Source organism: Rhagoletis pomonella, unplaced genomic scaffold (genome assembly GCF_013731165.1).
Source record: "Rhagoletis pomonella isolate Grant_MI unplaced genomic scaffold, Rhpom_1.0 Rhpom_scaffold_02944, whole genome shotgun sequence".
NCBI classification, from domain to species: domain Eukaryota; kingdom Metazoa; phylum Arthropoda; class Insecta; order Diptera; family Tephritidae; genus Rhagoletis; species Rhagoletis pomonella.
Genome location: NW_023461497.1, coordinates 8,869 through 19,926, shown reverse-complemented (window position 1 = coordinate 19,926; position 11,058 = coordinate 8,869). Strand labels below are relative to the sequence as shown.

The following is an 11,058-nucleotide window of genomic DNA, read 5'->3' as shown; positions in this document are numbered from 1 at the left end:
GTCAGCTGTTTATGACAACCCAATGAAAAAAACAGGGTTGCATTTTCTGCGCCACAGTATGTAGAAATAGTAAGAGTCTTCACACCCATTTCGGAAGTTTTGGAAAAGTGTTAGTTGGTACTCGGCAATTTTATCAACTGGGGCTGAATTCTCTATCTAGTTGTGTTTGTTTACAAATTATCCAGTTACTTGCCAGCAACTCTCCAGTAATTGTTTTTGCTCTCATAGAAAAAATTTCCATAAAAGTACGCGAACGCAAATCCAATCATATTTTGCAAGCTTCATGAACAGCTGATAACATGGGCCCGTAGTCATAGTCAAAATAAAGTCGACTTTAAAGTTAGTTGCAGCTTTTTGACATAATTTTCAATGGGATATCTGTCAAAAAAGCTGCAACTAACTTAAAAGTCGACTTTATTTTGACTATGACTACGGGCCATGGTTGTTTATTCGCAGCAAACTCCTGATAAAACAAAATATTATATATTTAAATAGGTTTAGTTTGTGAATTTCATCAATAAAAACCCACAGGCAGTTTCCTTATTAGTTTAAATTTCATCCAGCAACATGCGATCAAAGAACGTAAACCCCTTAAAGCTCGTAAATTTACGAGCGTCGTAAAAGAACTGTCAAAATTTGTATGGAGTTCTATTTATGAGCCCCTTCTAAAATTAAGAGGCAAATTTTATGGGCAAACGACCTCGTTAACTTCGGTGTTGCCGAGGGGCCGAAATTTTTATACTAAAATATATGACAAAATAATGGAAATAAATGAAAAAATAATAAGCAATTAAATGAATGAATATCATTTAAGACGAGAGTGATAGGAGACAAGGAGGAGGGATGTTATAAAAAATACTACGCAACAAAAATTGTTTCAAAAAATCCTGGTTGATCTGTCAAACAGTCACTTTACGCACCTATTTACGTGAACGAAAGAAACAAAATCACGCATTCCCGAAAGAAAGAAAAAAGTTATTTTCTAGCTGTTGAAATCTCGACGCTATCTTTGTTGTAAGAAGTAAACCGCGTAATTGTTGAACGCATGAATAATCATTTCTATTAGGCAAATTCTTCTAAAAATCATGTCGTTGTGTTAAATTATTCTTTACCTAATGTGTGCACACGTTGTCACAAGCGAAAATTAAGAAAATTGCAGTAAAAAGCCACCATCAAATTGTAAACAACGAACAAATGTAAACAAACGGCTAATGTCAAAGTCGCCCAACTTTTTTCCTAAATCCGATTATAACGGGCTACTAAGAAGAAGGCGTGATCTTGTATTTTTGGTTCATGCCTATTTACACCTTTTCACAAAGGTGGTGTTCCATTAAAAGCCTCGTAAACTTACGAGTTTTACACAGTTTATCAACTTAAGTCATCGTTTTATAAATTATTAGACCACTAAACTAGTGCTTATGTTATGCAATGTTTTAATCTAGTAGTCAAAGTTCAAAAGCGGCATATTACATATAAAAAGTAATGTTGCTTCCGTTTCTCCCAAGAGGTGATTTCTTAGAGGCTCGTATATAAGCCCGGCTGCACGGAACAGTTGCTCAATTACAACTACGTAAATATGAATAGCACTGAAATTTTTTACAGGTCATCGCAAAAAGAGGATAAAGTGCAAACGTTAACAAAAAATACATAACATACTCATAACATAACATATTTCTACTTTCTACGACATGCAGCAGCGGTCGAGAGTTTTTTTTTGCCAGTAATACTAAACAACCTTTGACATATGTTTGTGCGTTACGCTACGATTGTGTGCTTAATGGTCATTAAATGCGCGCTACATATTCGCATTCGGAAAATATTCATATCATTTGATGCGAAAGTCGATGCGAATGTGTAAAATGTTGCGAATCATTTGAATAACGAATGCGAATACAAATATTCGCAACATCCCTGCTGCATATATGCGCAATGACTCGAATGCTTCAGTTTTCTGGCGATTTGACTCAGTCGTACTCGATGTACATTGACTGGTACTCAAAGCGTCTAGGCCAAGTTTTTACTTGGCAACTCTATTATTTTCCTTCAAAATACTTGGGCCTGTGCTGCAATTGCATATTTAAGAAAAGTTAAAAATTAAATATTAATTCTTGGATAACACCGCTACAACAAAAGTTCAATATGAGCTACGATTTCTTGGCTGGCTATCATATTCCTACAATTCAGCATGGTGTAGTGGCCCCAATGTCGGCAATTCCACCTCACGATGCAACGCACCAGCAGAATCAGCAACAAGCTGTGGATATTTATAATCAATATCAAAATATTAATCGATATATTCCCCCAGGTTTGCAAGGAACTAATTACGTACCACCCTTGCCGTCAAAGCCTCAGAAGCGTAAATACGATTCTGGTCCGGGTAGATCAAAGCTGGACCCCCTGGCAGAAACTACATTAGATGGTAAACTTGTAATATTTCACGGTCGAGATACTAGTTATCCAGATGAGTTGAATAAGTTGATACATCCATTGCATTGTTCTCTATGTGATGTGCAAATGAATTCCTCAAAAAGTGCTAAGGATCATTATGAATCCAAACAGCATGATCGTCATATAACAACTTGGCTAAATAAGAATTTTGTAGAGAAGGGGCAAACAGCACCCATAGTTAAGAGGTTCATTAAGGATGGCCCAACCGGAACAGATATATATCATTGCGAAATATGCGACTTAAAATTTGGATCCTTGGCACATGCCAGTCAGCATTACTCAGGCCGTAAGCATAAACTTGTCGCCAGCAAAGTCTCCCAACCTTCTGGAGCTGGCTTTTACAATACCGAAAATAAATGGGTTCGTACGGGAACCAAATATGTGCCCAAAATCGATAATGATGGACGCTTTGGTATTGGGAGTTTGTTCCAGGCTTACCCGGACGCGTCTGATGAAGGTGCTGCACCTGATACGACTACACCCACAGATACCATTGCCAAAACTGCTATTAGTCCAGATGGCCATGTTAAGCTTATTGCTGCTGGGCCAACTTCTAAAAAAGTTGTGGCAACATCGTCATATTGTGAGATATGTAAGGTACATGCAACTTCTGAGGGGCAGATGACAATGCATTTGGAAGGCGTAAAACACAAGAAAAAATTAAAATCTCTAAGTTTGGAAGAATCTATTGCACAGGCAAAACCTGTTTCAATTACGCCAGTTGCAACCAATTCCTCTGATACGATATTAGAAAGCCTAAAGCAAAGCAATCCAACCGCTGATTTGTCTATGTACAGGACTCCAAGTGGCTCTTATTACTGTGAGTGTTGTAATATATCCATGTGTCATGTCGCTGGTTTACAACAACATCTGATCGGCAAGAAGCATTTAAAAAAAGTAAACGAAGTTAAAGAGAAGGCAAAGAACGAAGCAGCAAAAATTAAGAACGAAGCTAAGGCATAAGCTGAGAAAAGAAATCAATTGAAGATACAATAAATGGATATTCTCTTAGCGATATTTCGCATTATATAACTATATACATAAGCGCTTTGAACATTGTGCATTCTAATTTCGAATACATATATCACGATGAAAAATGTTAATAACATCATGAAAAAGCGTTCATAAACTATAGCAAAAAATGATGTAAAGGATCTTTTTAGGCATGTTGGTATAGTATCAATTGAATGTACTATGATGGAATTTATAATGTCAGCTAATGTATCCCCCGCACATATTGTAACAATACTAAGTACATACATTAGAATGGAAACATATATGTCTATCCCTAAATATACATCCATACTTATGTATCTATTTACATATATACCCAAGTATACATATTTATGAAATAATAAATACTTGAAACTAAATAAAATAAAATTAAAAACCTAATATGTATTAGCAATACTTATCTTATCATTACATTGATTGGTACCGGCTCTTTGACCAGCGGCGTTTTAGATTTCAAACAAGTTTTCTCTAATTATTAGAAATATTTCTGAACAAGTATTAGAAGTATTGGAGTGGTAGTTGATCTATATTTTTAAGGTTGTGAAATTTCGACTCAGCCTACAAGTTAATTTGATGTATGTATTATCCATTTAAAAATTCGTTCTTGCCTACAAAATCCTCTTCACTATACCTAAATTAGTGGGACCACTAAATATGTTAGGTTAGCAGAAAAAAATAGCTCAAGTGCTCGCCAGGTGGCGCGGCCACTCGGTTCTCGAAAATTCTTGGATGCATGTTTTGTTACAACTGTACAAATGGTACACAGTGCAGTGAGTCACAGCTGCACAGTGGGTCAATTTGATAGCCATTTTGTCAACAACTCTTGCTTCTCGAAAATTGGTAAATGCACGCTTTATTGCAACTGTACAAACGTTACAAAGCAGAGTTACAGCCGTACAGTGCATTAATTTGATCATAATCTAATTTGCAAATATATATCAACCACCATCCCTGTATTCTCGAAAGCGCAGAAGCCTTCAAACATTAGTATCAAAGCAAACACATTTTATTTGTCTATACTCATATATTTCTTCTGCTTTATTTGTTAATACAGTTTTACGACCTAAAATTTTACTTATGTAAATTAAACCTGCCGTTTGCCCATCTCCGCACACCAATTTCTCGCCAAAGCAAAACTTGAATTATGGTCAAAACACTGTGAGGTTCCATACCGCTCGCGCTTACTGCAACTCTTTCAGAAATGTTACTTCAATGAACAATGAAAAAGAAGTGGTCTATCTAATATTAAATGCTTTCTTTAGTTTTCATTCATAAATTAAAATTAATTCCATACAAACTGCTTATAAAATAGTGTAAAGTTAAAGTATTGGAAAATGTAAAATTTATAATAATGGATTAGCGATCCATTTAGTTGCAAGCAATCTTGAGCGGCTTTTGTTATCGACTCGCACACGATCAACAAACTCCTCGTATAAACAAGCTGAAATTTTAGATTTTCGCCGATTTATTTTGGAACAGCACTTTCTCTTCGTACATGTGGGTTTTACTGTCACCATAGTAATTACTTCAGCATATTTTGGATGATACTTATTTTAACTTCTTATCATCTTTGTGTGCATTTTGTTTTTTGTTTTAAAATGATTTCTTTAATGTTTAAGTGATTTTATTATAGATTTTCTTGGTTAATTTCAAAATTAATTTCGACCTCCCGTCTGCTGTTGGTACACTTCGATAGTGTCACCCTCCTCCATCTCCAATGATGTTGGTGTATCATTTTCGTTTATTGGCTGGCCATCGAAGCGAAACCGTACTACTTGCATGGATAAACCCTACAAACAAAATGAATGAAGGAGTTTTAGGATTTTGCCATAAACATGTATTTTATAAATTCAAAATTTACCGCTCTGTCACAATAAGCGTTCATAAGCTTTCTCAAAGGTGTATGTTTTTTAATTTTGAATTGGACAACAGCATTGTCTTGACCCAAAACTTTCAGATTGATGTGCTCTGTTTCACCCTGCAAATGAAAGAAAGATAAAAAATAAATAAGTTATGTGAATTAACATGATTTGTACTCTATATAATACATCAGTTTCATCAGATAAGCATTTTTCACAATTTTTTTAAAGATTTGCTCCACTGTGCGACGGCACAAAGCGCATGGAATTTTATGCTGTGGAATCGATCAAGGAATATACCTCCCTAAACCATAGATTGCAAATTAGGGGTACCACTAATTTTTGCAATCGCCTTCTCTAAATTGTCTAGCTGTTCAAAATGCTTGCACGTCGGCGAACAAACAAGCGCTAAAAAAAAAATCATATTTAAGGTTATGTTGAGGCCAATGCTACTGAAGACCGAAAATTCATAGTTAATTAAACCGAGTATCGTGTTTCTACGTGTAATATGGCACTAAAAATATGTTCCATAATAAACATTTGAAAATTGAATGTCCATATTTTCTTCGCCACAAGCAGTCAATTTCGGTTTCACCGCGCCATGTTGTCGGCGTCATAAATTTTTTGCTTCTTCGCTGTATAGCTTGCACACACACACTTTCAGCAGGTTCCACTTTGTTTCTTGCTTTTTAGCGATAATTACGTACATTTTTGCATTTTTTCTATCTTGAACTCTTACACCGACTTACCTTCTTTTCGTCAGACATATTTGCTGCTTAGTTTTTTACTTAGTTGCAGGTAAATATAGATAAAATCTAAAAATCGCCGATGCCGCACTCCGCTAAATTATTAGATGCAAATTTTCGCTGTTTCCTCCTTCCTCTTTCGATCTTAATGAAGTAGTGAAAAATGCCGACCATACAACGATGTGAAAGGGCCGAAGAAGCGCGAACGACGCCACCAGGGTTGCTATATTCTACTACGTTTAATTGCAGACATGGCGATACAGAGTTACCTGATTGTTAAAATAATCCGGTGTAATTGCACAAAACTTCGAAATTTAAGTTCACCCTTTCAATTGGGGTATTCCCAGAGGTGTAATAAGTGTCGTATTGTTGTATGTAGTAAATTTTAAACGCCTAAAAAATATATTAAAGAGGTTCGAAAAGTACCATCAAAGTCATATTATGAATTTTTGCAGTATTAAAAAATAGTTGATTGGCGTTTCACGTACTTTAAACATTTATTTAAGCTTTTGAAGCTTACGACATACAACAATACGACACTTACGACGCCGTTGTGAGTCCCTCAAATAATAATAGTTATTTTTTTAATTTGGGTATTCACAAGGGTGTCGTAAGTGTCGTATTGTTGTACGTCGTAAAGTTTAAAAGCTTAAATAAATGTTTAGAGGACTTGAAAACACAGCCAACTTTTTTGTAGCATTGTGAAAATTCATAAAATGACTTTTTAGGGCCCTTGTAAACCCCCTTGATATATTTTTAGACGTTTAAAGTATACGACATACAACAATACGACACTTACGACATCGTTGTGAATACATCAAATATCTACAAAGGCATTTTAAATTAAAATACTTTTTTTTTCAATACATCGGGACTTATTTTCATTTATACCAGGGCGAATTTACAAGGACTGCAAAAAGTCAATATGATATATTGGTTATTATTCGTACTGTCATTGTGCGTATATTTTGTCAGCGCAATTTTTACTTACATATATACGGCTAACATCACGTGTTGTAAATTCGCCCTGGGCTGACTATTTTTATCGTATTTTACTACCTAAAACCTATCCACCATTTACAAGAGCGATTTTTCTGGAGCAATCTTGAATCACCTAGAATATCGTTTCATGTAAATCCAGCTTTAGGTTAAGCGCATAAAGGGGCAGCGACAAAAGCACTGAGAAAAGCGTCGATTACAATCGTGTATGTAAAGCTGCCTTTACATGAGGCGATTTTTCAGGCGATTCAACATTGTTCTGGAAAAATCGCTCGTGTAAATGGTAGCTCAAAAATCGCTTGCCTCAAAGTAGACAGCAAGCACACGGCGATCCCAGAGGTGTTTAACGAGGTGGTGTAGGGGCGATAGCTGAGTTTTTCGCCGTGAAAAGCATTACGTCAAAGTGATGTGTTTGTTGTAATTCATACCAATGACAGTATGGATATCTGCGTATAATTTGCTAGTGTCATTTTTTTACTTATATACGGCCTTGTTAAATACGCCTTGCGGCGACTTTTTTGTATTTTTGCAATTTTAATTAGTGTTGGGCAGTATTTACACCAAAAGTACTCAGCAGTGGTATTCTGACAATCGCCAGCCACGCTAAATTTCCATCGCCAAAATTTTCTAAATGAAAAGCAGTAGGACCTTAAAGAACACACATGAAAAGTAGCAGATATAATAGGGCTCTTCATTTAAAGTGATAAAGGTACAAATTGCTTAAATTTATTAGTTTATCCGCATTCTTTCATGAGCGCCCCTTAGTAAATAACTGCATAAAAGTAAAATTCATGCATTTATCCTACAAAATCGTTTGATAAAGCGATAAACTTTGGTTAAATAGATGTTCATACAAAGTTTGACAGTTCATTTATCAAAATGATAAAGTTATCATTTTTTCAGCAGTTTATAACTTTTGATGAAGACCCCTAATGTGTAATTAGCCAAATCTGGCAGTATGAGGAGCATGCAATTAGATGTTGCATGTTGTTAGGCACGACGGCTATTCTTTGGAAGAATTTTGGTGATTAAAATTAGCGACAACGAATGTAAGAATTCGGCTGCAGAACTCGATTCTCAAAAGGATCGACAGCACCCGATTTTTAAAAGTATCGATACTGAGTACTCCAAGGAACTCAGTACTCAAAAAAGAAACTTGAAAGTACTCAGTACTCAAAAATTCTCTGTTCCAATGATCGCTTTGATACATGTACTCCGGGTCGATTCAAAGTACTCAGTATTAAATGTCAAATAGACCTAAAAAGTACTGACTTTTATTTACATTTACCGGTATTCAGAAATGATTATACCTAATAGGCAGTTTCAATATTTTTCGGGTACAATACTTGTACCCAGTACAGTTAGGCATTCATTTAACGTAATTTCGGATTCATATATTTATTTCAATAAAATGCTGTTAGCTTGTGGGATTTCTACACTAAGTATTGAAATTTTACCAACATGTGTATATTTAAAGAAAGTACACAGTACTTTGAGAAATACATGATCCTTAAAATTATCCATACCAAAGAACTCGATCCTCAAAAGTACTCGCAACACTAATTTTAATGTAAATTTTTTTATCAAAATTTTATAAAATATAGTTGTTTTCAATAATTTATACAAAAATAAGTGAGCGCAAAATGACATATGCAGTTGGAGCATTTCTATTATTGGAAGAAAACTTTTAAAACAAACCTCCATTTAATTACATTTTTTAAAAATAGCTGCTTGGTTTGTTTCCGATAGCAAAATCGATATTATTGGCTTCTGTGACACCTAAAACCGACACTAATTCCGATTCCAACATAAAACCGATAACATTGGATTTCATGATACCAAAGTATTTTTTGTCGTTTTCAAATCCAATCCCGACAGCAATTGAATTCCATGACAGCCCTGATTATGATAATTGACTCTTCCAACATTGTATTTTATCCTCCTCATCGGCTGAATCATTCCTGCTTTCAGCTATACAACTCAGCCTTTGGGTAAATTATACTCCTCGCCTGCGCTGACAGCGCAGATCTACAAAAGTATAATTTTCAAATATGACAAATAAAGAAATAATAGATAAATATCATGAGATTATGCTAAATTAAATGCACAAAACTATTTTTTCGATCAACATATGGCAACGCCATTTGTAGGGTGGCATTCGTTTACCAAAAAGTAACATAAACTACAGCACTGTGTTATAGAAAGAGTGGACAAAAGGAAATTAATATTAACCCTTCAGCGATCTAAGAAAAATTCCTTCAAAATTAAAATTTTTAATTTCCGTATAAAATTTAAAAAATTAAATTCATTTTTCACTTAAATTGATTTCGTGAAATTGGCTATAAGAAATATACCATATGGTTTCGTTAAAATTAGAAAATCATATACGCACACAAATTAAGTTCATGAAGATTACATTTATGGTTAAAATCCTGAGCTATTGCTGGTCAGATGTACCTACATATCTGCAGCAACCACCGATCCCTCTTATTACCATGCTCATGATAACTTCCAAATGCATGTGCACATAGTATATACATACATACGTATATAGGTGTATCTAGATATGTACATACATATGTACAGTATGTATGTATATCTATAAATTATGCATTTTTGTATATGCTTCTGTTCCGTACACAGTGCTGCCGTTTTCTATTTTTTTTTTAGTAGTAAAAAACGTAATTATTGGGCCGTATTTTGATGTTTTGGGGAGTTGACCGACCCCAAATGTTTTAAAAATTTTCTAAAGTTAAGGCCAATCAATGGTTTAAAAAAGTGAGCGCAGTGAGCACTCCCTAAATATATTTTTCTTTTAAAATAAAAAATAGGGGATATTTTTTCCGTTCAGAACATTAAAATTCCGACTATATTGTTTTTGAACCACTCTAATGTACATACATATAGTGGTCCATAAAATAAAAGAATAGCGATATTTGGACCGGTTTTGGAATTTGTCTTTTGTTTATTTAATTTTTATTAATTTTTTTTTTATAAAAGTCTAGCTTGTATAGCACAAACACCATATAAATTCAGATTTCAAACTTTGTACAAAAATTAGAAAAATTTTGCTTATTTTCACCAAAATTTCAAACTTTTTAATCAAATTTTTGGTATGCAGTTTTGTGCAGTGCAAGTTACAAGCTGCTATAAAATCCCGTTAACTTTTGTAAATTTTTTTTTGCTGGCAGTGCCCTCCGTATAGAAGAAAATTGTCGAACATACCGAGCCCTAACCGCCAAAATAACGTAAGCGCCACTTTTTTCAAAATTTTCTTTTCGATGCAGAAATACATCTAGATGCCCGAGGAATATTTCTGCATCAAAAATAAAATTTTGAAAAAAATGTCGCTTACGTTATTTGGCGGTTAGGGCTCGATACTTTTGTATGGAAAACACGGGAAACACCTTCAACAAAAAAAAAAATTATTTTTGAGAGCTGTCTGCAAATGTTTTTTGATGTTGGCTGTTGTCTGTCGATGCCGATGCCGATGCCCAATTTTGTGCCGATACTAGCCGATGCCGATTAATCGGTCGGACTCTATGTAACAACATTCATATCGCACTTACTATGCAAGAACAACATTTTTTTTCTTTGAATCGACGTTAGGGATATTGTTCCAGGGATCCCGGTATTTTTAAAGCCCCGAAAATCCCGGGATTTTCGGGATTAGTAATTTGCACTGTTGGCAATAATATAAACGCCTTATGTTGACCAGTTCTGGCTATATTTCAAGCAGATATTCTTATAAATTTAGGCACTCTGTAATATGAACGCCCCATTCTCTCCTTTCGTTTACACTAGCGACAATAATCGTGTTTTCTTTGGTTATCAGGATCATATCGTTGCTGTTGTATATGCGTGCAGAATTTGTATGCGGATCCCGATTTTTGCCCAAGAAAACACAGCTAGAGTTGCGACAAAGTTGAATTGGCTTCAGTTTATCAAGTTTATTCAGTGAAATCGCTGGAGAAATTTACCAGAAATGTGTA

At 34.8% G+C, this 11,058-nt stretch overlaps 2 protein-coding genes across 2 annotated transcripts; one reads left to right on the top strand and one right to left on the bottom strand.

The window, feature by feature from the left end:
* Positions 1-2,001: 2,001 nt before the first annotated feature.
* On the top strand, positions 2,002-3,815 carry LOC118753855 (zinc finger matrin-type protein 3-like). The gene has a single exon (XM_036488729.1). It carries the CDS (start codon positions 2,140-2,142, stop codon positions 3,409-3,411), a length of 1,272 nt encoding a protein of 423 aa, XP_036344622.1. The 5' UTR covers positions 2,002-2,139; the 3' UTR covers positions 3,412-3,815.
* Positions 3,816-4,471: 656 nt separating this feature from the next.
* LOC118753853 (small ubiquitin-related modifier 3-like) lies at positions 4,472-6,227 on the bottom strand. The gene is made up of 3 exons (XM_036488725.1): positions 6,071-6,227; positions 5,324-5,440; positions 4,472-5,252 (listed from the first exon to the last, which is right to left on the bottom strand). Exons 1-3 carry the CDS (start codon positions 6,086-6,088, stop codon positions 5,118-5,120), a joined length of 270 nt encoding a protein of 89 aa, XP_036344618.1. The 5' UTR covers positions 6,089-6,227; the 3' UTR covers positions 4,472-5,117.
* Between the last annotated feature and the right edge of the window lie 4,831 nt (positions 6,228-11,058).

Coding starts and splice junctions, on each gene's coding strand:
- LOC118753855 (XM_036488729.1), top strand. CDS start 2,140: ATGAGCTACGATTTCTTGGCTGGCTATCATATTCCTACAATTCAGCAT.
- LOC118753853 (XM_036488725.1), bottom strand. Junction 5,253..5,323: donor ACGCTTATTGTGACAGAGCG/GTAAATTTTGAA, acceptor TTTTGTTTGTAG/GGTTTATCCATGCAAGTAGT.